Here is a 25676-nt window from a genome sequence, read left to right as displayed (position 1 = left end):
TCTAGGTGTTTTATCTTTCCATCCACCAATTGCACCTGACCCACATATACCATAAGAAAACAGAATAAGGAAAGACAATGCTTGCTATCAAATTTATTTAGGTAACTTTTATTCTGTCATTTTTCATAAATGTCTCAAAAAATATGAATCTATTGAACAATGGAAACTTTCTGCAAGTCCACGGGAGCGCAGGATGCTCCTTTGTACCTGGAGTCCTGTGTTCTGCACTGCTACCCTGCCATACCAGCAGTTCTGAAGAGTAGATTCTTCTTTCCTGTCCCAAGTCACTGGCAGGTCCCTCAGATCCTGGACACTGCTCTCACCTCCTCTTTAACACTCAGAAAAGTGCAAGAGCTAGGCTGCTGCCACAGGAAGCTCATTTTTCTCCAGGGCCCTCTCTCACCTTGACTAATTCTCAGGGCCTAATCCACAGCTTGTGGGGAAATGGGAAGGGAGGGCAGTGTGGTGAGATCAAGAGCTGGGCTTTGGTGAGCACACCCTTAGGAAGGCTGGGGGCCTGCTCTCCCTGGCTGTGCCAGTCCCCAGACTGCCACTCCCAGGTCCTGCAAGACTTGAGCTGGGAACCGCCCTGTGGATGGGATGTCTTTTAGTCCAGGCCACTTGGCCACCCACTCCATGGCCCTCCCAGTTCCACTACCTATTCTCTACTGTGGGCAGCTCCTGAAGTTGCTCCTTTCCTTCATTCTTCTTCAGTTTCAAGCTGCTCTCCTGCCTAGAAAGGCCCCAGGCCCCAGTCAGCCTCCCCAGCAGCCTCTGAAACTCAGCTTGAAACCCAGATGATGAGAAGTAGTAGACCAGGGGGTCAACACAGGAATTCAGGGTGCTGAGGAGCAGCACGTAACTTCTCCACGGTGGGCTTTCACCCTGGAGATAGCCCACAACATGGGACACATTGTAGGGCCCAAAGCAGATGAGGAAGTTAAGCAGCGTGGCTGCCACGAGCCCTGCTACCCTCTTCTTCCGGTGACGGCTGGCTCCTTTATTGAGTATGCACAGCAGGCGGCTGTAGCAGTAGCTGGTGATGAGCAGGGGCATCCCAAAAAGAACCACAGCCATCTCCAGCCGGACAGGCAGGAGGACGGCCAACTGATCCTTCTGGAATTGCAGGTAACAAGTGCCATTGACACCCTGGCTGTGGGAGGAGTTCCCCGATAATTCGGTGACATAGACCACGCTACAGTGCGCACCAGCCAGGAGCCAGCAGGCCCCGCTGACCAGGCCAGCCTGGAGAAGCCTGGGCTGAGTCTTGTACCACAGCGGGTAGGCCACACTCAAGAAGCGCTCGATGCTCACAGCTGCCAGGAAGAGGGAGGTGAGATAGATGGTGGTGAAAAAGAGGAATCTGGAGAAAGGGCAGAAGATGAAGGGCAGGGGCCAGTGCATGCCACTGGCTGCCTCCACCATTCGGAAGGGCAGGAAGAGCAGCAGGAGCAGGTCCGACAGGGTCAGGTTCAGTAAGAGCACGTCCACGGCCACTGGGCGGCGCTGCAGCTTGCCTGCGAAGATCACCAGAGCCACCAGGTTGAGGGGAAGCCCCAAGAAGAAGGTGAAGAGGTACACGGAGAAGTACAGCCAGTGATTGCCAGGGAAGAAGGACTGGTCCAGGCTTGTGTCCATGGTGATGGCTACTAGAGAGAGAGAGGCAGAGACAGAGAGAGATGGCAGTGTGGGTGGAGATCTTGCACCAGCAGCATCTCAACAATCCACAGGGAACATTGTCACCACCCCTACTTCCTCTTGCTCCCTGGTGCTTTCCCCAGTGGGGTCAACCAGCCTGTCTCCTATTCCTGCCACCAGTAAAGTAAGTACCAAGCCTTTCTCCATATAATCACTCAGGGCCCAGCACTCACCTGATTGTTTGAGAACCCAGGTATTCTGTTGCTCAGCACCTTGAGGGCTCCTCCAGAACAAGTGCAGTTAGTTATTAATATGACAGAACTGATAAAGACCTAGCAGTGCCCACGACGTCACCCACTGCTGAGCGAGGGCACAAAAGATGCTTTCAGCTCTGTTAGCAGAGCTGCACGGTATGCAAAATGAAGAGCAAATTCCACACCTGTAGGCCTGGCTGCTAGGACAGCCTCTCACGGAATGCCCTAACCAAGCCCAAGCAGACTTCATCTTTCCCTCACTGATTCTCCACTTGCGTTGTATCTGCTCCTCTAGAGGGCACTCATCCAGTTTGCCTTGTAAGGGCAGGAAGCACAATGCAGTGATGGAGTGATGGAGCCAGGGCCTGGGTTCAATGTCAGCTCTGTCACTTAATAACTCTGGTGTGCAGCAAGTGACTTAAACTCTCTGAATCTCTGCTTTCTCCTCTAAAAGAGAGATAATCATAGTACCAATCTCATATGCCATGGTGTGAATTAAAGGGTTAATACATGTCAAACGCTTAGAAGGGAGCCTGACATGCTATGATGAGAACTTGACAGATGTTCTCTGCCATCACCCCCTGGTGTGAGCTTGTCTCTGGGGTGATGGTAATAATAATATTAATGATAATGGTGATGGTGGTGATGATGACAGCAGCCACCTTTTAGGGGGCACGTAATCCATGGCAGATACTCTGCTTCTCAGGGTATCACCATTATGTCTCAAACTCCTTGTGCCTTACAGTGTGGAAGTGACTTGCTCTAGGTAACACTACTTGTGAAGTATCATCACCGGAATGCAAACCCAAGTTCTGTCCAGCTTCAGAGGTTATTTATTTATGCACTCAAATATTTATGGGACACAATGAAATACCATTTCACTCACATGCCACTGAAATGGTTATAAGCAAAAACATCAGATAATACCAAGTATTGGTGAGGATGTGAAGAAACGGGAATCTTCACATATTGCTGGTGAGAATATGAAATGGTGGAGTTACTTTGGAAAGTAGTTTGACAGTTTCTTAAAAAGCTAAACATAAACGTACAATGTGACCCAATTCCCTTATAGGTAATCTACTTAGGAGAAAGGAAAACATGTCCACACAAAATCTTGCTCATAAATGTTCAAAGAGCATCAGTCATAATAGCCAAAAAATGGAAACATCACTTGGTGGTCCATCAGCTAGCAAGTGGGCGAACCAGATGGCATATCCACACGGTGAAGCACTATCCAGCAATAAAGAGGAAGGAAATACCCAGGTGTACCATAATGTGGGTGAACCTCAAAAACATTATGCTAAGTGAAACAAGCCAGACATAAAAGACCATGTATTGTATATTTTCCTTTATATAAAATGTCCAAAATAGACAAATTTATAGAGACAGTGAATAGATTACTGCTTGCCTGAGGAATGGGGCTGGAAATGAAATGTTCTGTAAATGAGCAAGAGGGATCTTACTAGGGTGATGAAAATATTCTAAATTGGATTATAATGATAGTTGCACACCTTGGTAAATTTCTAAAAATCACTGAATTTTACACTCCAAATGGGTGAATTTTGTAATTTAAACTTTGTATCTCAAGTAAGCTATTAAAAGTACAGCAGTGAACAAATCAAAGTTTTTGCTGTCATGGTGCTTACAGTTGGTAATAGGGGTTTGGGATGGAGGTTGAGAGGGAGGATACTACAGACACCACCGGAGGGAACACTGCAGGCAGAAGGAATGCTGGGTGCATAGGCTCCACCTGCTGGGGCAACTGGTAGAAGGTTTAGGGCTCAAGTGGCGACAGTCAGGAGAGGATGCCAGGGCAGGTCATGCCAGGAGACCCCATTGGCCCCAAGGAGGAACTGAAATCTCCCCTAAGAGGAGGAGGCACAAGTAGCTGGAAGAAGTGGCCCAGCAGCACATGCTCTGGAGCAGTGGGAGGAGGAGTAGTCCCTGGCATTATTGGGAGGGTCAGTGGGGCCACCTGAGCTTTTATCGAAATTCTCTGGTGTCACCACTGTGGAGGGAACAAACTTGTTTCTGCCTCTCGCAGAGCCTCTGGTAAGTTACTTAATGTCTCTGGCCTGTTTCCATATTTATAAAACAAATAATAAAACTTTCTTTGGAGGGCCAGTGTGAGCATTCATTCATTCAACAAACATTTGCTGACAGCCTATGATGTGCTAGGCTCTCTACTAGGTGCTGGAAATATATCAGCAAATAAAACAAAATTCCTTGCCCTTTGTGGACATTTACACATGAAAAGAGACAACTTTTATAAACCAGGTCACACGTGCTGGGCACGCAGCTCCCACTGTTGGTGCTCCAGTGTGTTCGCGGCATTATTGTCACTAGAGGAACAATCCTGCTTCCTGCACCTGTCTCATCAGAGCAGATGCCCAGGTGTCTGCCTCCTTTATGGCCACTGTCTGCTTTCTCGTGCCACAATTCACCTTTGCAAAATGGACCCCAAGGATAGACATTACCCCAATAGCCCAAGTTTTCTAAATGTCACCTGACCCTTGGCGGTCCTGCCTTGAAGGATCACATCCCACATCTACCCATTCCTTGCTGTAGGGCCTCGGGCAAATTTCTTCACCTTGCAAAATGAAGATGACAATGGCTTCAGATCTGTAGCTAACTCATGCAGTGCCTTTGTGCAAATTAGGAAAAGGTACCCCGCCCCCGAGGTGAGCACAGCCCTGCTGTTTACCAAGGTGTACTATTTGAGGAGTGGGTAGTGTTTTTGTTCAGATTAGAATAAGATGCTGCTTCTTCTGGATGGAGGCCAGCATGAGCCAGGCACATGGCTTGGTGAGCAAAGTATAGTCTAGAATTTAGTCAGTGTTTGCTTCTCTGCCTGGCACCCTCATGCAGTGAATAATCTGCGCATCCATACAGCAACTGCACGGCTAAATCAAAGGATTGTGTGAGGATGACATGAAACTTGTAAAGCATTTGGCATGGTGACTGTCATGTGTTACTAACTCTATATTTGTAACTATTTCTGGTGTTGCTAATATTTTCCCTCATCTGCCTGAAGCATCCCTTCCAACTTCTTCTTCACAGTTCCAATGCTGCCCCCTTGTGAGTTCCTAATGGTATCACTGCCTCCTGCCTCCTCTCATTCAGAAATTTTATTCTTTCCTAGGAGAAGATTTCGGAGTAGCATCTCCCAAAGTGTATCATCAGAGTAGCAGTTCCTCTAGATTAGAAGCAAACTTCTTTCCTCCTTCCCCACTAGTAAAAGACCTCTGCCACAGCACACTGGCAGACAGGAAAGTAAGGACTAAGGAGAGGAGAGACAGATGTGAGGAGCGACGCTGTTGAGCGAGGAGGTAAACTTACCTTTCTCCTGCGACCCAGCTCCTGGCCTCCATTCTTCTCTCCCATGGGATGCAGTCTTTCCAGGCTCAGTTCTTCCCATAAGTGGCTCCAGGGGTGCCTCCAGGGAAGGCCACCCTGCAGTTCCTTTGGAGCAGCCTCTACCAGGGGCCTAAAGAAGCAGCTGGGGTCTGCAGCATGTTCCTTCTCCCCAGCAGTGGCTACCGCTTCTGGGCTGTACTCCCTTTCATTCTTGCCACACATGATGTCCCGTGGCCAAACCCGCCTCCCAAGTAGCCTGTCACCAGTGGGTTGAGAACCACACTCCAGGCACCTGTGAGGAGCCCCAACTTCCGCCAGCGGCCTCCCATGTTGGGGTACAGGAAGCCAGCCACATTGGAGGCATTGTAGGGTCCCAAGCAGAGCAGCAGTGTGAGCAGAGCCCCGCCAGCCACCCAGGCTGCTCTTAGTTTCCGTCTGTGGCTCAGGCCTGAGCCAGCCAATGCCCGAAGGCAGCCCACATAGCAGAAGGCTGTGATAGCCAGTGGCAGAAAGAAGAGCAGGAGAGAGAGGCTGAGGCGAGCAGGGCCCGCTGAGGCTGGGTCCCAGGCCTCCAGGCAGACTGGAGAGCCATTGATTGGTGTGTTGATGCCCAGGGAGTTGGTGGTATTGTCCATCCAGCCTCCCGGAGCCTCCAACCCAAAGACCAGCCCCAAGTGACAGAGGACCAGGGCCCATATGGCCACACACACCCCCCAGGAATAGCAGGGCCTCCGGGAAGCTTGGTAGCCCAAGGGGAAGGCGGCTCCTAGGTAGCGGCCAACGCTCAGGGCAGCCAGGAAGCCGCCACCTGCATAGAGTGGAGCGAAGTGGGCCAGGGCAAAGGCTGGACAGAGTGGAGCCGGCAGAGTCCAGGCTCCTGCGGCCAGGGCCTCCACCGCCTTCAGGGGAAGGGAGGCTGCCAGCAGGAGGTCTGAGCAGCCCAGATGGAGGGCATAGACAAGGCTGGGGGTGAGGCGGAGCCGGGCATGGGCCACGGCACCCCTGATGGCCAGGGTGTTGAGCGGGAAGCCCAGCCCAAATGCGGCCACATAGAGGGCAAAGGAGAGCTGTGGGGGCAGGTCCATGGGTCACAGTGGCCTAATGGGCTCCTGTGCTCACTTGCTTCCTGCCCTCAGATCTCAGGCCTGAGGAGGGGCGCTCTTGGAATCACAAACTGGTTTCAGCACTGCTCAGGGTATTAGAAGCCATGTGGAGACGGAGGCCCACAAAGGGAAGTGGCAGCCAGTTAGCAGGGAAGCCTGGATCAGAAGTAAGGCTGCTAACCTTCAGTCCGCTGCTTTCTTTCCACTGTATCACCTCTTAAAATGAAGAGTGTGATAGAGGATTAACAGAAGATAGAACAAAAGTGTACTGGTACCAGAAGAGCAAAGGCTGCTTGACTTCAGAGACTCTGGGGAGAGAAGGGGTAGAGAGAATTCAAAACAGAGTTGGGCTCCACAGTATGTGCTTTTCTTAGACATGGAAGATAGAGTTCTGCTCTCACCCCCTCCCCCCAATTCTCTGGAAAGAGAAGGAGCTGCTCCCCCACAGTGGACTTTCAGTGGAGGGTTGGTGGCAACTCCTAGCCAAGGGAAGAAGTAGGGGTTTGGGTAGAGTGGAGGTTGCAGCAAAGGGCAGGCAAAGGCAGTTCTCAGGAGAGAACCCAAGGTAATGACCTTAGCTAACTTCAGAGGCACCATAAGCAGGGGGATCTGGGAGTGTGAGAAATAATTATTGGTATAGAGAAGAGCTACAGAAAGAAAGACTCACCTCTTGGTGCTGCCGGATATCTCTGAGGCTCAGGAGTCCCCCTCTGGGCTGAGGGAAGGTGCTTGGGATGCTCAGTGAGCCGGAAGGGAAAGAAGGGTGGGGTGAGAGGGCCATTAGCCCAAGGCACTAGCAGCCTGGGTAAGCAGCTAATGGGGCATCTCCTGCTGGAGCTGAGGCCAGATGGAAGGAGGTAAGGGTCCAGGATGATGTGAACATAGGAAGGGGAGATGGCAGAAATGGGGGCTTTTCCTGGGTAGAGTGCAAAGTGCAGAGCCAGCACCTTGGAGGAGCAGGATTGGTGACATACGACCAGAACACAGCTTTATCCCCCACCCACCTTCAAACCTGCCCTGGGGCAAAGTTTTCTCTAGTCCTGTATGAGCTCTTGGGCTGGCCTCTGGTCACTTCAGTCACCCACACTGTCTCCATTTAGTCATTCATATGTGGGATCATATGTGACCATTCATACTGGAAATAATTATTCTGAAGTATAGCCTGTGCCCTCATCCCCTGACATGCGCAGGTGTGGGCATGTGTTTTCAGAAGCGCACTCCTCCACTCTCCCTCTCTTTTCCCCTCTGTCTTGATGACACTGGTCCCTGATCCTTCTAGTATAAGCAGAAGGAGGAGGAGGAGAGACAAGGGACAAGCAATGTCTCATTTGGTGGCACTAGACGAACCCGGTTGGTGTCTTCACCCTCCCTCTCTGGGCTGCATGAATGTCCAGGGGGACTCCTCCTGGGCCCTTGCAGGGACATTGGCCGGCACAGTGGGTGCCCCAGCTGTCTGCCTAGCTTTCCTTTCTCAGCCTCTGGGAATTCGGCCATTTACTTCCTGTTGGGATCACCTTGTCCTTCCAGGAAGACCTCCTCAATGAGATTTAAAATGGCCAGAGGCTGCCTGTGGTTCTGTCTCTGTCTCTGACTGTGTGTTGTCTCCCCATCTACCTCTATCTGCTGCCCCAGACTGACAACACATCCTCTTGACTTCAGTTTTCTTGGGTGTGCGTGAGGGTCACCAAGCTACTGTGCCCCTCCCACATCCCAAGTCACCCTAAATAAGTAAATGAGCTTCTTTGAGTGGTTTTCTGAGAGTACTTCTTGCCAGGCTTCAGGTGGGGGCAGCATAGCAACAACTCCCTCCAAAGAAACAATCTAATTTTCTTTTTCTACTTTAGTCACTAAGGTGATTCCTGGTCACCTCCCTTCCAAGTCCCATGGATGTTATTCAGCCCCTCTCTTGAAATGTAGAACTTGCCAGCCGTTGTTTAGGATTTTCTGTTTGGAAAACACTGAGAGACTGAGAGAACCAAGGGAAAAAATCAAGAGCAGTGCCATTTCACCTCCTGTAACAAGTGTTTGGGAAAGCAAAGCTGGGTGTAAAGTGAGACATCAAATCTTTGAGATCTCTGCTCCGGGCTTGCCCACCTGGTGGTTCAGGTCTCAGGCCAGTGCCACCTCTTTAGAGGGCCTTCCTTGATCCCTCCATCCAAAGAGGCTCCTGCCTTGCTCCAGTCTCTCTGATTCATCTTGTGTTCTGTTTATTCAGAGCACTCACTGCTAGAGACATCAGATTTCCTAGTTCCTCTGCTAGAATGTTGGTCAGTGAGAGCCAAGATTTCTTTCTGCTTTGTCCACTGCTTGTTGCACACCTAGTGGTGACTCAGGGAGCTTAGTAGTCATTTGTCCTGGTCCTGGAAGGGTGGTGAGATCTGGGCTGGGGTGGAGGGGTGCCCATTGTCTGGAGTCTCTGAACCTCTGAGCTTCCTGGCCATCTGCTGTGCACACCTCAGCTGTGCCTATGGGTGGCTACATCTCTTGGTCAATTGATCATGAAGTAGATTTACGTCAGCAGCAAGGCTCAGAGACAAGATGGAAAGGTACTCACTGGTTGCCAGGAATCCTGAGCCAAGCCTCATCAGGCTCAGGCCTGACTCCAGCCTCTCCAAGGGGACCCCTCCTAAAACCCTTTGGGCATCCCAGAGATCCCCAAATTAGAGCTATGCCATATCTTTTTTGTTATGAGATTTATTTCTAGAGAGAGGGGAAGGGAGAAAAAGAGGGAGAGAAATATCAGTGTGAGAAATATCAACTGGTTGCCTCTCTTAAGTGCCTCAACCAGGGACCAAACCTGCAACCCATACATGTGTCTGGGATCAAACCAGCGACCTTTCATTTTGCAGAATGGCACCCAACCAACTGAGCCACACCAGTCAGGGCTGTCACATCTTTTTTGTGCCCCAATAACTGGCTCTGTGCTGGAGGTGTTGTCATGTGTTCAGGAACTGTCTGCTAAATGAATGGTTGAATGATACTGGACCTCATTTTCAATACGGAACCCCCACTCCCAACACTATCCTTCTCATTTAAACAGTTCTTGGAGTCTCCTCTTGCTCCAGAAAAACTGGTGGTGCTCACAGGAAATCAAACTGGGACAAAGTGGACTGATAAGAAATCAGTGCCTTGCTTTGCATAAATCCAAGGATGACCAGAACCTCCTCTCCCATTTGAGAGCTTTCAGTATTTAGCAGATGGGGAAAGGGAGCAGGAAGGAAAGGTGGCACTTTCAAAGCACCTGCCAAAGATAGGAATTTTATAGTCCTCTTCCTGCTGATTGATTAGCCACCTGTTCCGGACCCCAAGGAGAATGGGCTTTGGCCCTCTGGCAGAAGCAGGAGAATGGGTGGGAAGAGATCAGCCTGAGAAGTGAAGGGCAGCGGGAAGGACCTAACTGGGAAGTTGGAATTAGTGAACACAATAGGGAGCTGGGGGTGCAGAGTGGTGGCAGTGGGAGGTGGAAAAGCTATGAGGTTTCTCAAGGCAGCTGTGGATTGTAAAAGAACTTGGCAGGGATTCTTTTGAGAACAGCTGAGTAATGAATTGGCTTGCCCTTTTTATATTCTTCAAGAGATGCAAATAAGATGGGAATTTGGTTTGGGGGACTTTTGGCTGTCAGGTAAGGCTTCTTATAACGAGACTCCAGCAATGTAAGGTTATACATCATTTCCTTTCTTGAACTTGCACAACAGACGTCTCCATTTTACAAAGGAAGAAACTGAGGCTCAGATAAGCTGGTGAACTTTGCCTACAATTTTGCTCAGCTAGTTAAGTAGAAGAGGCAGGCTCAGACCCAGATCAAGTGCATTCTTTGCAACAAGATAACAGACTCTTCAATCTGAGGACTTTATCATGAAATTACCTTGATTCCTATCCCTTCTCTCCGAGCCTCATTCGTGATGCCTTCCCCATGTCCCTGCCCTACTCTAATTCTACAGACTGGAAATAGTTTACCGATTCTTTGAAGTAATATCTGAGCCATTTTTATTGTGCAGCTCTGTGCTTATTACATGTTTGTCCACATCGGTGTATGTCTCAGACCACAAGATCCCTGAGGGTAGGGCTGCAGTAGCTTTCTATGGAATGCCTCCCTAACAAATAGAGGAGAAACCAGCACCAGGCAGTGCCTCTTTCTACCTCATTTCCATCCCTTTCCCTAGACTTTGCTCCAGAGGCAGAAATCAGACATAAGATTAGCAAGCAGGGCTATGAAAGTGGGGCAGGAGTGGAGTGTCGAGGGGATGGGGAGTGAAAGAAGAAAAACTAGGACCAGCTGATCCTAGCCAGAATACAGCCAGCTGAGGATGGGATTTAGGAGGGGATGGGTGGTGGCAGATAGCTGGGAATGGGCAGGGGGATTTGTACAGTGCAGGCTAGATGTTTAGATGAGTTCCTGGGAGGGAAGGAGAATGACAAAAAAAAAACAAGGGGGGGGGCCACCTTTTTGAATGGCTGGGGTAACCAATGTGGAAAAAAAAAAAAAGACTGCCTCTGGGCCATGCCCAGAATTCTCTGTACTAACTGGGAGTGCACTAATCATGTGTCCGTGTAAGGGGAGGCTGTGTAACTTCTCAGCTGAGCAGTGGGGGTGGCATGGGCCATGACCACCTTGTCCTCTACAGCCTCTAGGCACCTCCACCTCAGCCTGTTTGACCCATTAGTGCTTGAGGGTCACGTATTCCACTCCTTCTTGACTCAGAGGTCGCTCACCAATCCCCAAATGAACCAGCTCCGAATAATGTATCCCTTCGTCTTCTGGAACATCTGGAGTCACATTCTCATAGTCGCCCTGAAAAAGCCACATCATGGTCAGCTTGGCTTCATGGTCCCCATCCTCCCACCTTCTTCTTTGTCTGACACTCTCTCCTTGACTCCACTAAGAGCTCAAGTGCCCAAGCAGGGGCACTCTTGTCCAGAAACTGGCAGCCATTGGCATCTCAGATTGGGAGGTGCCTGCCCTATACCTGAGCAACCTACCTCTTCATTGCCCAGCCTTTGGCACCACTGAGTCCACCCAAGTCTCCCCATCTTGGACTCACAGCTGAGGCCAGGTCCTCTACTCTCCTACTTCTCATAGCCCTGCCCTCTTACCACTTGACGTTTCTGCACCACAGAGTAAGTGACTGTGTTGTCTCTGTTTAAGGAAGTTCTCTGCACCTCTGAGGTTCCTGCTTCTCTGAAAGAGAAGGCAGATAGATGATCACAAATGAAGCATTTCTCATGAACTCTCCTCCTTCTTTTAATTCCCCTAGACCCTAAGAGCACCCCAGCCTCTCAGCCCATTATGTATATGCCTAATGCCCACAGTAGGAGTTAATGTGTTAAATGAGTGGGTGGATGTATGTACCACAATCTTAATTTTGGTGATAGAGACTGATTCTGGACATAGTTTCTGCTGACTTTAAGGAACAGGTCCAATTCCTGAGACAATTACTTACTGAGGGAGCAGGTCATTATGAAATGAGAAAATGGGAATATAGTGGTGCCTGGCATGAGCTTGGCATGGAGATGGCAGGTGGGACATGCACTTTTCCTCCCACAGCCCTCCCAGGGTGCAGCTGTCACCCTCCTGGGGCCTTCTATACCCAATCCTTGGTGTGTCAGTCTCGGCAAGAGGAAAGCGCAGAGTAGCATAGCTGATGGAATCTTCCATCACTGGGTTGTAGCAGCCCAGGGAGTGGGGGCCTTCAGAGAGCGGGGCTCTTCTAACCTGTGAGGGAGGCAAGTTTTCAGCTCTCACCCCTCCTTTCCCCACCATAGTTCCCTTCCCCTGGCCGCTGACAGCCCAGGCTTCTCCACAGTACTCTTTATTCCCTACCCGCCCCCCCACCCATGCCCCCAACCCCCCTTCACTTTGTTTCTTTGCTTGACTTCAAGGTCTTCCCTGCACTTTATCTTTCTTCCATCCTACCTTTCTATTTCTCACAAAGAAGCTCTGTGCACTGGAGTTTTCCTGAAGCCCTTGTTGGCTCTGAATCCTCTTCCAGCTAAGAAATAAAGACCTGCTCAGTGAGGATCAAGGGAATGGGGACAAGACCCTGTAGAATGGGTAAGCTGGGGTCTACAGGACTGAGTAACTGGAGTTACTCCCCGGAACTGGCTGAGGAAAAGAGAAGGGGAAGGGGGACACGGTGGAAAAGGAGGGGGAGGAGGGCATGTGAGGAACTCACCTTCGCTGAAGCTTGACTCCCAAGAGTGGCAGGAGGAGGATGGCCAGGAAGAGCCCCATTCCCAGGGCCACTTGCTTGCTGATGGTCTCTGGGCTATCTGATGAAGAAAGGAGGACCATCTGTTGATGACACGGTCTCAGTCAGATACCAGACCACTCTGCCCTGATATTCTGGAGGGCATCCTCGACTTCTCTTTGTAGAGCTCTATCATTTTGCCTGCATGACTTCCACCAGTGGGGACAGGATGCAGACAAAGAGGGAGAAGCCAGTCCCCACCCTTTGGACCTGCTTTTAGGAGGATAGCTCTTTTTCATGAGGAGCTCCTGCTTTGTGACAGGCAGGGGTACACACAGAGCATGTAACCCCCATAAATGCATACGACATCTTCAGAGGGCACTTTGGCCATACTATTAGAACTTCAAACCACTGTCCTTTGACCCAGAAATTTAGTGTAGGAATTTATCTTCCAACTATTCTTGCAGGGGTGCCCCAAGCAAGAGAGTATACACATCTTGAGGAGGGCACTAGGTAGTGAGCTAAGCAACATCCATACACCAGAATATAGCACAGTCCTTAGGGGGGAAAAGGCAGGTTTCCAGGGTGTCTGCAAAGTGGGAGACCCAGGGAACATGTTTTTATACAATATAGTACATTTCAAAGTTACATGCTCACGCTATTTTCCTTTAGTGTCCAACTTTGCAGTCAATGACCCTCTAAATTTAAAACCATGGCACCAATCACTAATCTGAAAAAGTATAACAAATAAATTAATGTCTTCCCAATGCTTCCAGACTCTTTATACACCCTGTATATGCACTCTCCAGGTGATGTTAATACATGGAATAAAAAGAGGTTCAGGACAAAGTGTAAGCCCTGCCACCATTTGTGTAATGAAGGGTTTTATATAGATACAGATGTATAGATGCACGTTGCACACATAAAGAATTCTGTGAGGAGATGTAAACACCTTCCAACAGTGCAGGCTTAGAGGGAGGGGTAGAGTTCCTGGGAAGCAAGAAAGGAGAGGTGTCTGTATTTCCACTGTTTGCTCTTTCGTGCTGTTTAGAACGTTTACCATGTACTCGTACGGTCTTTTTAAAAAAACACTTAAGCTCTGGCTGGGGTAGCTCAGTGGATTGAGTGTGGGCTGTAAACCAAAGGGTCACTGGTTTGATTCCCAATCAGGGCATATGCTTGAGTTGTAGGCCAGGTCCCCAGTGGGGGCCATGTGAGAAGCAACCACGCATTGATGTTTCTCTCCCTCTCTTTTTCCTTCCCTTCCCCTCTCTCTAAAAATAAAGAAATAAAATATTAAAAAAAAATAAAAAACACTTAAGTTTCAAAAGATAAAACAAGGGTGATACAGAGAGTGACAGAGGGAGGGACCCAGTTGGACCTCAGGGTGTCTAGAAGGCAGAAACAGTCTGAGAGGGAATCCTCCTGGAGAGAGTCAGGAAGGGCAGGAAGAAGGGAAGACTGGTGAGCTATGTGCAGCAGGGGTTGCCTTTGAGCACACAGGCTGGGCTGGCCTGGCAGGACAGGGAGGAGATGCGGAGGGAGGAAGGAGTAGGTGGCTGGGATGCACAGCCTTGGGGCAAAACAACAGGAGTGATCAAAGCCAGAGAAGAGGGAAGGAGCCTTACAGTAGACAGTGAGGATTCTGGGGGGTGACTGGTCCATGCCCAGTCGGTTGGCCCCCTGGCACCAATAGGCGCCTGAGTCCTGGACCTTCACAGGATCTAATCTCAGCGTCTGATCATCATGGTGAAGGTTTTGGTTATTCCAGTCGAACCAGGTATACCGGGAGATGGGAGGGTTGGCATCACTCTCACACGTCAGGACGGCCTTCTTCCCCTCCATCACACTGTCTTTAGGGCTAATGGACACCCGTAACCTCCTAGGTGCATCTGCAAGGAGAAGTGAAATCAGGATCCAGGTAGCCAGTTACCTGCCCTTCTCTGCTGTTAGCCTCCAGGTCCAGCCACTCACACAGCACTTGGAGCTTCCAGGCCTCAGATGTGCTCTGTCCTATGGAGTTGTTGACCAAGCAGTTGTAATTTCCAGCATCTTCTGGAGAGATGGAGTCAAAGCTCAGATCTCTTCCTTCCTTCAGAAATATTCCATTTTTCTTCCAGAAGAAGAGGACATCAGTGGGGTAGCTACTTGAGAAGTTACATCGGAGGAGGACTGGGTGCCCAGAGTAAATCTCAGAACCAGGGCTAATCAGCAGGACCTTGACACCTCTGGGGGCATCTGGAGAGCAAGGGCCTCAGTTTGACCTCTTGGGTCCTGTTCCCTCTTCCTGTCCCCAGGACTTCCTCTCCCTTAGGTGCTGAGACCTGACTCTCATCCCTTAATTCTCTGTGAGGATTCTGGTCGAGGCTCCAGTCTCCTCACCCTTAAAGCCCCAATCCCACCTTGCCACCTCCCAGATGCCCCTGCCTGGGTCACTCACACTGGACATGCAGGTTGACAGGGGAAGCCCATGAACACCACTGATTACAGGCTGCACAGGAGAATGGACTGGCATTCCAGGGAACTTTTTGAATCACCAGGACCCCAGGCATTATCTCTTTCCAGGAGCCTTGGGTTTGCCATTCATATCTGGTAACACTGGGGTTACTGGAAGTGTAGTTGCAAAACAGGGTCACATCGTCTCCTTCTCGAATTGGTGAGGGGTTTTGAATCACCATAGTTACTTCTTTGGGGGAATCTGGGAGAAAATGAGAGAAATGGGTGAGGAAAAGTCAGCTGTTCATAATACCTGTTCCTTTCTGCTTCCTCTTTTCCTTCTGCCTATCTCCTGAACCCACACAGTTCCGAAATTAAGCACAGGAAGGCTCACACTTCCCTCTTGTATCCATGTGAGGACAGAAATCCTGCCCTTCCTATTTGGCCTGGTTGTTAGAGATAGGATGGTGCATCGGCTAGGAGCATGGCTCTGGCAGAGAACACGTGGCACTGTCTGTTGTCTTTGCAAGGGTCTGGGGCACATTGCCAGGTGGCTGCAACATGAGTGGTAATAATAATAGTAATAGTAATAGTAATAATAATAATAATAATTTTAAAAGGTACAGCTCTGGAACCAGACTGCCAGGCCCTACCACTATGGGCTGCAAGTCTCAGTTTATTCATCTGTCAAATGGGGTCCTAAGAGTATCAAAACTCATGGAATTGTTGCCAGAACAAAAGAAAATGATGTCCTTAGAGCAGTGTAGTAAACACTCAATAAACATCAATGATGCTGCTGCTGCTACTATTGTATATCAGCCTGCCTAGATGTTCCAGATTTGTGTGTTCCCACAGCATAATTTGGTCCAGACATTGATGTTCCAAGATTCAAGGATGAAAACTATGGATTCTCTTTGTCTTGGTCTTGACTCAATGACAAGACGCACTGTGTTAAAAAGGGTTTGATGATGGAGAGGTAATGGCACATATTGCCCCATTTCTCCTCAAAAACTTCAGGACCCCTTCTAGGACTCAGCCACTGCTTAGCGATGCCAAGCCTCTATTTCCCTCATGGGACCCTGGTATTGTGCAGCTTATTCATTCAACAAACATCCACTAAGCACCTACCACCAGCCAGGCCTTATTTTGGTGCAGAGAATACAACTGTGAACAGCAGCAAAATACCCGCCCCAAGAAGATTACATGTCAGGAGACTCTGGCTTTTGTTTGCTGTTCATCCTAGGTCTCAGGAATCCCCTGCACTCATCTGCCTTCCTCCTGTATCTACTTCCACAGCTTCTCCCTCTAGAACCCACATGCTCTGTGACTACTCACATTGGACATCCAACTCAGCTGCTTGGCCAGCTTTTCCTGTGCCAACACTATTTTTTGCCAAGCAGGAATAATTTCCAGCATGCTCGAGGAAGACGTTTGGGATCTGGAAGGTCTTGTTTGTTTCCGATATTTCAATCTTATTGTGATACCAGGTATAATTTATTGGAGGAGGACAGGCTTGTGATAAACAAGTCAGGTTTATTTTACTTCCCTCCTTAGCTGGTGAGACTGTGATCTCAACTGTGGAAGGTTCTGGAGCATCTGCAAAAAGGGGCAGAGGCAAGTGTGGGAGGTGAGCAGAGGCGGCTCCTGCTTATCTCTCAAGGGCCTTGGTTCCACCCCCTAACTCCCTGCCCTTCCACAGTTCCCAGGAGGCTCACAGTGCACTTGGAGGGTCACTTCTAACTTTGTTGAGCCTATTCCATTATGGGCCTCACAGTGGTACTTTCCAGCCGCCTGCTTGGTCACTGAGGGCAGAGTTAGTGTGGCTGTCTTCTGCTCCTGGTGCAGTGTCTCGTGCTCATTCAAAGGGTTTCCATCCTTGAACCAGAACATACTAGTGAACTGTGGGTTGCTACTGATGATCTGGCACTTCATGGTCACAGAATCCCTCTCTTTCACAATGGCATCTTCAAGACTCGTCATGTTCACAGAATTCCCCTCTTTCACATTGGCTTCTCCATGACTCAACGTGATCTGCAATTTGGGGGAGTCTGGTGGAGCAGAGGGACAGTGGGGGAAGGGACAGAGAATTCTCAGAGGGTGTAAAGTGGTGAGAAGTTGCCCAGCTTTTCTTCTGATAAAGCAGTGGCCTGCATGTAGCATTTGAGGTGTGCAGCCACTCACTGTTACCCCTGTTGCGTGGGCTGGCAACTGTCACTGCCTCCCACTCATTTCTGCTCTTCCCACCCCCAGTTCCTGAAGGTCTGGTCACCACCAGCAGCCAGCAGCATTCCTAACACCATCAATTAGACCTTGCTTCTCCCTTGCTTGAAACCATTCAGTGGAGTCCTCACTTAAAATAAAATCCCAAACCCTAAGTGTTGCCCACAAGCTCAAATGCCCTGGTTCCTCCCAACCATCCTGTCCTACACTAGACCCCTCAGACACGGTGCTGGGGGTCTGTGGCCCCTTGCTTGTCACAGACACACCAAGTTCCTACTTCAAATCTTTGTCCTCACTCTTTCTTCTTCTTGGAATGTTCTCGAAATTATCTGCCTGCCTCAATCCCTCCCTTCATTCAAGTCTCAGTTCAAGTTTACCTGCCTCACAGAAGTCTCCATCTCTTACTCCCTCTGTCCAACCCCTGCTTTACTTTTTTCTTAATACAGTTAGCACTACATACTGTTATGTTCTCTATTTTGTTATTGATCTCTTTATTGCTTGTCTTTCCCACTGCAATGCTATCTCCACATGAGCAAGAATTTTGCTCACCACTGTCTCCTCAGCAACCATAAGACAACCTGACACCTAGTACATTTGCAAGAAATATCTATTGAATGAATAAATGAGGCAAAAATAATGATATGAAAAAATTCCTCTCTGCTGTCCCCAAATAAGAACAAGAAAACCTACCCAGATGATACCAAAATCATGTGATTAATCCTCATAGCTTGAGGATAGATTAAAATATTTTATTCTATTAGACCAAAGAAGATGCTGAAATGAATCAGTTTCCTGACAACAGGGATGGTGGAGGAATGGACCCAGCTAGGCCTGGACCATCCCCAGGTTCAGGGGCCCACAGACTGCTTATGCTTCCTTCTGTGGAAGTTCCTCCTACTCTGGGTGCTCACTGAAGTGTTAGGAGAAGAGGACAAGTCTCTCATCCTTCCCATACGAGCATTGGAGAGACTCACGCTTCACATCCAGCTGCACCGTTTCCTGAGAGAGTAGCCCATCTGCACTATCATTCCAGAGCTGACAGGTCAGTTTCTTGCCGTGGTTGGTCCACTCTGGCTGGAATGTGAGCTGGCTCTGGGTAGAGACAGTCTTGGTGGTCAGGGAAGTTGAGGTGACAGAGGAAAGATTATGTTGTGTCCCCTCCAGGGACCACTGCAATTTGATCTGGGACCCAAAGCAGGCAAAATCCAGTTGGCAGGTTAGCTTGACTTCCTGGAGCTCCCGGATCTCTGAAGGGAGGTTAATGCGAGGTGGAGGAGCCGTCTCTGCAAAAGAGTAAGACCCATGCTGGTGGCCTGGGAGACTGAGGACTGCTGCATACTATCTTCTTACACCTGGCTTTAGATGCCATGCCCCAAATAACTCCTCAGGAACCCCTTCCCAGTCTATCTACCTCTCTCCAGGCCTGCCCTCTGCTGTGAATCACTTTTGCTCAGCTGAAGCACACACTATGGAAGGTCAAGGGCTGAACCTCCTTAGGGATTACATTTCAGATTTTGTACTTATTTTATTCTCACTGCCAAATGTTTGCTTTCTAAATGTTTTCAAGAGTGCTCTCCCCACCACCCCTAAGTGAATTTCACCAGTTTAGTTCAACATGCATTTCTTGGCTTTGATGACAAGCCTGCATTGTTTAATGGCCTCACCCCAACAGCATTGCTTTAGGGGGTTCCTTTAGTAGAGCAGGACTGCGGGTAGCCAATCCCAGCTGTCCCAGGGCCAGGCCACCCTCAAACTGCAGGGTCTGAAGCTACATCTTTCACCCCAAACATAGGGCTGCCTAGAACCACCCACCTACGAGAGGCTATGAAACGGAGTGAGCACATGTCCTGGGGTGCAGGCTCCAGAGCTGTGTTTGATCCACCTCTTACATGTTTGTCATTTAGCCATGAAGAGCCACTTAGAATTAAACACCAACATTAACACATTGGAAGATTTTACTTCAAGATCTAGAGTTTTATCTCCTTTTGAAAAATCAGGTAACCTGGAATCTAGATTACAGAATGGGCAGAGGCTGAGTGACAGGTGGGATCCTTAAAAAGGAACAAGTGCTCATGCTCCCATTTGGCCACAGCCCCATGTGTGTGCTGCCTGAGCCACCCACTGACACCCCCTGCTTAGCCTCTGCAGGCAATCTCGTTTGGGGCCCCTGTCCCAGGAGTCAGTGTTTCCCACTTCCCTCCTTGCCCGTGCAGAGGCAGAGGACCACCCCCGCCATGGCCTTACTGGAGATGTTGAGGACTATCTTGTCCATCCATCTGTCATTCCTCGATGTCACCCTCAGTCCCAGCTGACCATTGTCTTGGGCATTTACAGGGTGGATGTGTAGGGTGCAGTTGGATTTGTTGTCTCCCAGGAATCGTACCCTTCCCTCAAAGGCAGGTGTCTCAAACTTTTTCTCTTCATGGAGGACTGTCCCACTGAAATCCTTGGTCTTGTCATCCCACTTATAATTCTGATACACAGTCAGGTTATCCAGGACCTTTCCATTCCCTGGGATTGTGTAGCGGCAGGGAATCCAGATGCAGGTCCCCTCCCAGGCATAGAGGGTTGTTGGGTGTTCAAACTTCCAATCTTGTGAGTCAGAGAAAGCCACGTATTCTGGAATCCACCACAGTTATCAAAAGCGTTATTGAGGGGCATAGAGAGCTTTCAAAGGAGTAAAGAATCCCCTCTAAAGAGAGAAGGAGAGACACAAAGAGCAAGACACAAAGAGAAAAGCATATATATATACATGCGTCCACTGCCTGTCCCACCCTACCCCACATTTACTCTTTTCTGCCCCAGATCTTTTCTCCTTCTGCAGCTCCACAGTCTCCCCAGAACCCAACTACCATCCCAGCCCACAGTCCTTACCGAGAAGCAGGAGCAAGGGGCTGAGGAGATGCATGGTGTTGTGTCTAGGAGGGGGCCTGAGGCAGAAAGAGTGTGTCTTTGAGGCATCTGGTCTCTTATTCCTCCAGGCAGCTTTTCTTATTCATGTACTGAGCTCCGACCCCTTGTCCCTGATCCCTGGAAGCCCATGTCCAATTGTGGTAGGATGTGGGCTTCTGGAAGCACACAGGGCCTTCCCTGTTGTGCTGTGCTTCTCCCAGCAGCCCAAGAACCCTGTTAGGCTAGTCTCTCTCTCTTCCCAGTACTTGTTCCTTTCTTCCATTCACCCATCCATACATGATTGTATAAACTTCCTAACCAGCTCTCAGGCTTTGAATAGCACCAGGTGACTCAGCACTGACAGTGTCAGGCCCTGGGAAACTTGGGGATCACCTTGGGGCAACTAGTAAAGGGTTTTACATAGGCGAGAGATATGCCCAAAACTTGATTTTAAAGACCAGGAAAAAAAACAACTTTAAAACAAATAATTAAGTATGATATCAAGAGAGCATTTAAAGGAGTCTGAAAGGACTTAGGAGAATGTGGTCCCTCTCAGATGTCCCCAGGGGCTGGGTAGGAAACATAAATCAACCAGGTGGGGACAAAATCATGGGTTATGCCTTATATGATAACTATCACAGCTTAGGGGATGATTCTCAGTTCTAGCTAATTGTTGCCAAGTGGGAATGTAGGCTCATCACTGCCTGATCTTTCACTGTTTTAAGAGAAGTAAGAAGCCAGATTGCCACGTGAAATGTCCTGCTTTAAAAAAACAAATAAACAAACAAACAAGCACAGTGTTGGTCAAACAAAACTTGTCTGTGGACTAGAGAGTCCAGGGCTGCCATCTGCTACTGCTGTCACTCACTCTCTCTCTCTCTCTCTCTCTCTCTCTCTCTCTCTCTCTCTCCCCCCCCCTCCACCCCCACCAGTGAACTGACCTGCCACCTTACTATACTTTTACGAAGTTACATTTACATAAAGTTAAATTTAAGTCCCAGTTTGCATAGCTAAGCCCTCAGTGACAGTCCCCAGGGAGCCAGGCAGGATGTGTCCACAGAGTGTGTCTCCGTTCTCAGCACAGATCCTGCCCCTCCCACTCACCCAGCCAACATTTCCCACACATTGACTCCCCCACCCAGCCACTGGCTGTGTGGCTTCTGCCAAAGGCTGTTGAATACCCAGTACCTGGTATGGGGAAAGCTAAGCTGCTTGCTGAAAGCAGGAAAGCAGGAAGGGGGTCTGTCCCCAGGCTTAGTGACTGTGCAGGCCTGGCCCAGGCAGGGGTAGGGGTAAGGAGTTGGAAGTGGGGCAGTCTCTCCAGGCAGAGTTGACACCAGCTCTGTACGTGCTAACAGTGTTACACACAAAAAAGTCAAGGTCAGATCCATTTAAGAGAAGCTGATTTTTAAAAAGTAAAATAGGACTCTTTACTGCAGGTCTTTTCAAAACCTTTAATCACAGTGTGTGTGTGTGGTACATCTCCCAGCATGGTTGTTTGAACACACTTCTTTAGCCATGGGAACTACTTTGTTTTCCATGAAAATGTCAGGCTTGCAGGGTCAGTGTTTTGAGAGATGCACTTTGGATACCCTTTGAGTTTCTACAAGATTTGTGGCAAGGGCCAAATTCCATGCCCTGAGGCAAAGACTAGCCTCCCATAGTTGGGCCATTGTGCCCTCAGCTGCCAGCAGCCACCGGCCATACCCTCATTGAGAACTGGCTTTTTAGGATGAGTGGCAGAGGGGCTTTGTGCTTACCCAAAGGAGCTCCAGAAAGTCTCTGGGGCAAAAGAAGTGGGCTCCAGGCCTGGAACTGAAAGGCTGCTGAGGCTTGGTGGAACTTGGAGGCTAGGGACAGTAGGCATTAGGCAAAAGACGAAGGACAAAGCCACACCATTCAGGACTTCAGAGCTAGCCTCCCTGAGTTTATGCTTCTCTTTTGAGCATCTAGTGACCCATCTTATTCTCAGAAGACTCACCAAGCTCAACCAGGAGATATTCAAACACAGGGCTCTACAACCTGCTATAACACAGCAAGAGAGGGTGGGGTCCTCACTATACTAGTAGCCCTAAGAATTGTGCCTGACACACAATAGTTGCTCTATAGTTGCTTGCTGAATGCAAAAGAGAACAAAATCATTTTTTACCTGTTTTCTGGTGTCTTCCCTCTTCAGAGATCCTGGCAGCATCTGAGAGTAAAAGGGGAAGCACAGCAAAGTCTCTTGTAACTGATTTTCACACTCTTTGGCCACACCTCCTACCTTTCTGTGGCTCTGAGGGTGACTAAGAGGCATGATGAACTGAGGAGTGGAGAAATGAGGCAATGAAGGGGATATGGGCAGGAGTTAGATCGGATGAAACACTCAAATATCTATGGTCAATTTTTTGTTTTAGTGTATGAAGTTTCTATATCAGATGAGTTTCAGAGCAGGCTCCTCCACAACTTCCCCTTTATCTAGACCTTAGGAAGTTCTAATGACTCAGTCCAAGCAAATGAAAACTGCCAGCCTGCTGAAAAAGGCACAAGTCAACCTGAAAGTATTTGTCGTTTAGTGTCACCATCGAATTATTCTCGTTCCTGTTACTTTCCCTCGATAGCCTTGAAAAGTAGGGAATCTGACCACTGACACTGATGTTTCAGCAGCCCCCAAGGATTGAGAAAGCACACAGGTATCAGAAAGGAAGAAGATAAATTATGGGAAGTGTTATTGAATGCACAAGTCTTGAAACCAAAACCTCACCACTTTTCTCAGGTATCTAGTCTGTGTTTAAGACCAGAACTAAGTCAACAAAACAAGCAACAAGTGTTGGAGAGGCTGTGGAGAAAAGGGGACCCTAGAGCACTGTTGGTAGGATTGCGGACTGGTACAACCAATATGGAAAACAGTATGGAATTTTCTCTGAAAACTAAAAATGGATCTGCCTTTTGACCCAGCGATTCCACTACTGGGCCTCTATCCTAAGAACCCTGAAACATCAATCCAAAAGAACCTATGCACCCCAATGTTCATAACAGCACAATTTACAATAGCCAAGTGTTGGAAGCAACCTAGGTGCCCATCAGTAAATGAATGGATCAAAAAACTATGGTACATTTACACAATGGAATTCTATGCACAGAAAGAAAGTAGGAACTCCTACCCTTTGCGACAGCATGGATAGAGCTAGAAAGCATTATGCTAAGTGAAATAAGCCAGGCAGTGAAAGACAAATACCATATGATCTCACCTTTATCAGGAACCTAAACAACAAAACAAAGAAACAAGCAAAATATAACCAAAGACACTGAAATAGAGAACAGGTTGACAGTGTTCAGAGGGGAGAGGGGAGGGAATTTCAGGGGAATTTCAGGGGAAAAGGGGAAGGGTTTACAGGAACAAGTATAAAGGACACATGGCCAAAAACTAGGGGTGGGTGGAAATAGGAGGCAGGTGGGGAGGGCTGGGTGGGTGGGCTGGGGTGGGAGTAAAAGATAGAAAATTGTACTTGAACAATAATTAAAATAAAATTTAAAAAAGAAAAAAGAAAAGAAAAAAAATAAAGCAAGCAAACAAAATATAACCAGAGACATTGAAATTAAGAACAAACTGACAGTAATCAGAGGGGTGGTGCGAGAGGATGAGGGTAAAGGGGGAATGGTTTTCAGGAACATGTATAACGGATGCATGGACAAAACCAAAGGAGGGTAGGATCAAGGGTGGGAAGTGGGGATGGCTGGGGTGGGGGGAAAATGTAGACACCTGTACTTGAACAACAATAAAAAATGTGAAAAAATGGAATTAGACAATAGGCAAAGCCATGCAAATCCTACAGATGATATGGGAAGCTTCGGAGGAATCTTCACTCTGACACCACTACACTCTACTGACTGCCAGGCATTAAGAAGGAAATAGAAAGAGTGAAGGACAAGTTCTTCAAAAAGCAGTGATGTTCTGGGAGGTTCTAGGTACTTTTGCTGTAGAATCCTTGCTGCAAGGATTTTTGCCACAAATGTTTTTGTCACATAAGTAATTGGCCATAAACAATTTTGTCATAAAAGATAAAATTATGAGAAATAAAATAATAATGTTAAAAATAAAATTAAATATAAAATTTAAAAGATTCTATAAGGAAATATAAAATATTTGAATACATTTAAAATGTGTGTAAATTCCTAGCAACACTTTGCAAATAACTGACTTTATTTGGTACCTAAGCACTTGTCTTTGTTCTGTGGGAAATGTGGGTTCAGCTCTGCACCCACAAAGAGGGCCCTTGGCCTCTTATTTTCCCCCAAATGTAGTATGGTTTCAAAAAAGGAAACCAACTCTTGGGGAAAATCATCACCTGAAAGAAATGCTAACTATTTTAAGACCAGCACCATGTCTACTTATCACTGTATAGAGCACTGTGAGGATGACAAAGATTTATTTATAATACAAAAATGTCAGTAACTGTGAACACTTTGTCAATGGAGAAATGAAACCAAACAAACAAAAACACCAAACATTTTTTTACAGTGGTTGAATGATTAGTAAATGAAGAAATGAAACCAAAAATACTAACAAAAAACCCAAACTGTCAATCAGTTACTTTATCTTTTTATGGAAAAATTGCCTTATGGTCAATTAGTTATGCAGCAAAATGTTTGCAGCAAAGGTGGTATAGCAAAAGTACCGGACATAGTTCTGAGAAGATGGAGTAGGTGTACTTTCCCCCATTTATTCTTCTAAATACTACAAAAACCCTGGAAATTATAAAACAAGCATAAGGAGACTCTGAAATGTGGAAAGAAAACACACTGGCTAGAGACCTCAGGACCTGAGGAATGATATGGCAATAAATTCCATGGGTTTCCTCTTTGCTTCTTATATCCCAGACTGAATTCTAGAGAAGCCAGCAACTGGAAATACCAATAGGCCCAGACAAAAAAGAATTCCAGCAAAATTCTGCTCTTCTAGCCAAAGAACCAGGAAAGAGGCAGTCTAGGTAGAAATCCTTCAGGCAATAACTGCCCTACTCCAGAAAAACCTGAAGCCTCACCCCGATGCACTGATAGCAAAGGCTGAGTGGGGAGCCTAGACTTCTTTAACAAAGCTCCTCAGGCCACTCCATGATACTCCATCTAAATGATGCCAGAGGAAGCTGAGTCTGGAGCTGGGTCCTCCATTCCCACTGGGCTCTTCCTCCCCACAGTGCCAGTGGAGAACACATGGGTAGCCTGAACATTTACCCCCACCCAGTGGTGATGACACATTTCTCTCTTCCTCCCTGAAGAGAGAACTAATGGATAGTCGGGACATCTACCATCACTCAGTGGTAACAAGACCACCTCCTGTAGTGTAATCTGTGTGAAAGACGTGAACAGCCATAATAAAGTATCCTTCCCTTTTCCCAACTAGAGTGGTAATAGTGGGTGCCTAATGAGGAACAAACCCCCACCCCTTCAATCTTTGTCATACTATTAAACATTCCAACAATAACAAGGAACCTTCACTTCCCAGGTGTCAAGGGAGGCTGAATGCAGAATCTGAACTCCTGCCCCCACTTGGTAGTAGTGAGGTAGTGCCCACTTCATTCCGGCGGAGCAGTGTCAGGGTGGCTTGT

The 25676-nt window shown here is 48.1% G+C and overlaps 3 protein-coding genes across 10 annotated transcripts; all 3 read right to left on the bottom strand.

Moving 5' to 3' along the window:
- Window positions 1-78: 78 nt before the first annotated feature.
- LOC123823799 (free fatty acid receptor 3-like) lies at window positions 79-5361 on the bottom strand. 3 transcript variants are annotated; one of them, XM_045846814.1, is made up of 2 exons: window positions 5232-5361; window positions 79-1649 (listed from the first exon to the last, which is right to left on the bottom strand). In XM_045846814.1, exons 1-2 carry the CDS (start codon window positions 5308-5310, stop codon window positions 655-657), a joined length of 1074 nt encoding a protein of 357 aa, XP_045702770.1. In that variant the 5' UTR covers window positions 5311-5361; the 3' UTR covers window positions 79-654. The 3 variants fall into 3 exon arrangements, with proteins under 3 accessions (XP_045702770.1, XP_045702771.1, XP_045702772.1); XM_045846815.1 differs by having other exon boundaries at window positions 79-1646; window positions 5232-5350; XM_045846816.1 differs by lacking the exon at window positions 5232-5361 and adding an exon at window positions 1872-2000 and having other exon boundaries at window positions 79-1646.
- Window positions 5353-6542, bottom strand: FFAR1 (free fatty acid receptor 1). The gene has a single exon (XM_045846817.1). It carries the CDS (start codon window positions 6332-6334, stop codon window positions 5429-5431), a length of 906 nt encoding a protein of 301 aa, XP_045702773.1. The 5' UTR covers window positions 6335-6542; the 3' UTR covers window positions 5353-5428.
- Window positions 6543-10315: 3773 nt separating this feature from the next.
- CD22 (CD22 molecule) lies at window positions 10316-22338 on the bottom strand. Of its 6 annotated transcripts, none has more exons than XM_045846808.1 (15): window positions 22238-22338; window positions 21277-21439; window positions 20071-20126; window positions 19441-19815; window positions 18171-18479; window positions 16692-17024; window positions 16312-16572; window positions 14981-15238; window positions 14515-14778; window positions 14169-14432; window positions 12526-12622; window positions 12267-12342; window positions 11941-12065; window positions 11447-11531; window positions 10316-11144 (listed from the first exon to the last, which is right to left on the bottom strand). In XM_045846808.1, the coding sequence occupies exons 3-15, from the start codon at window positions 20102-20104 to the stop codon at window positions 11013-11015; spliced, it is 2613 nt and encodes an 870-aa protein (XP_045702764.1). In that variant the 5' UTR covers window positions 20105-20126; window positions 21277-21439; window positions 22238-22338; the 3' UTR covers window positions 10316-11012. The 6 variants fall into 6 exon arrangements, with proteins under 6 accessions (XP_045702764.1, XP_045702765.1, XP_045702767.1 ...); XM_045846809.1 differs by lacking the exon at window positions 21277-21439 and adding an exon at window positions 21849-21938 and having other exon boundaries at window positions 22238-22253; XM_045846811.1 differs by lacking the exon at window positions 22238-22338 and adding an exon at window positions 21849-21919.
- Between the last annotated feature and the right edge of the window lie 3338 nt (window positions 22339-25676).

Source organism: Phyllostomus hastatus, unplaced genomic scaffold, assembly GCF_019186645.2.
Source record: "Phyllostomus hastatus isolate PE091 unplaced genomic scaffold, TTU_PhHast_1.1 phas_contig_5, whole genome shotgun sequence".
NCBI classification, from domain to species: Eukaryota; Metazoa; Chordata; class Mammalia; order Chiroptera; family Phyllostomidae; genus Phyllostomus; species Phyllostomus hastatus.
The sequence above is the reverse complement of the archived record's forward strand: the minus strand, read 5'-3'. Positions and strand labels throughout refer to the sequence as shown.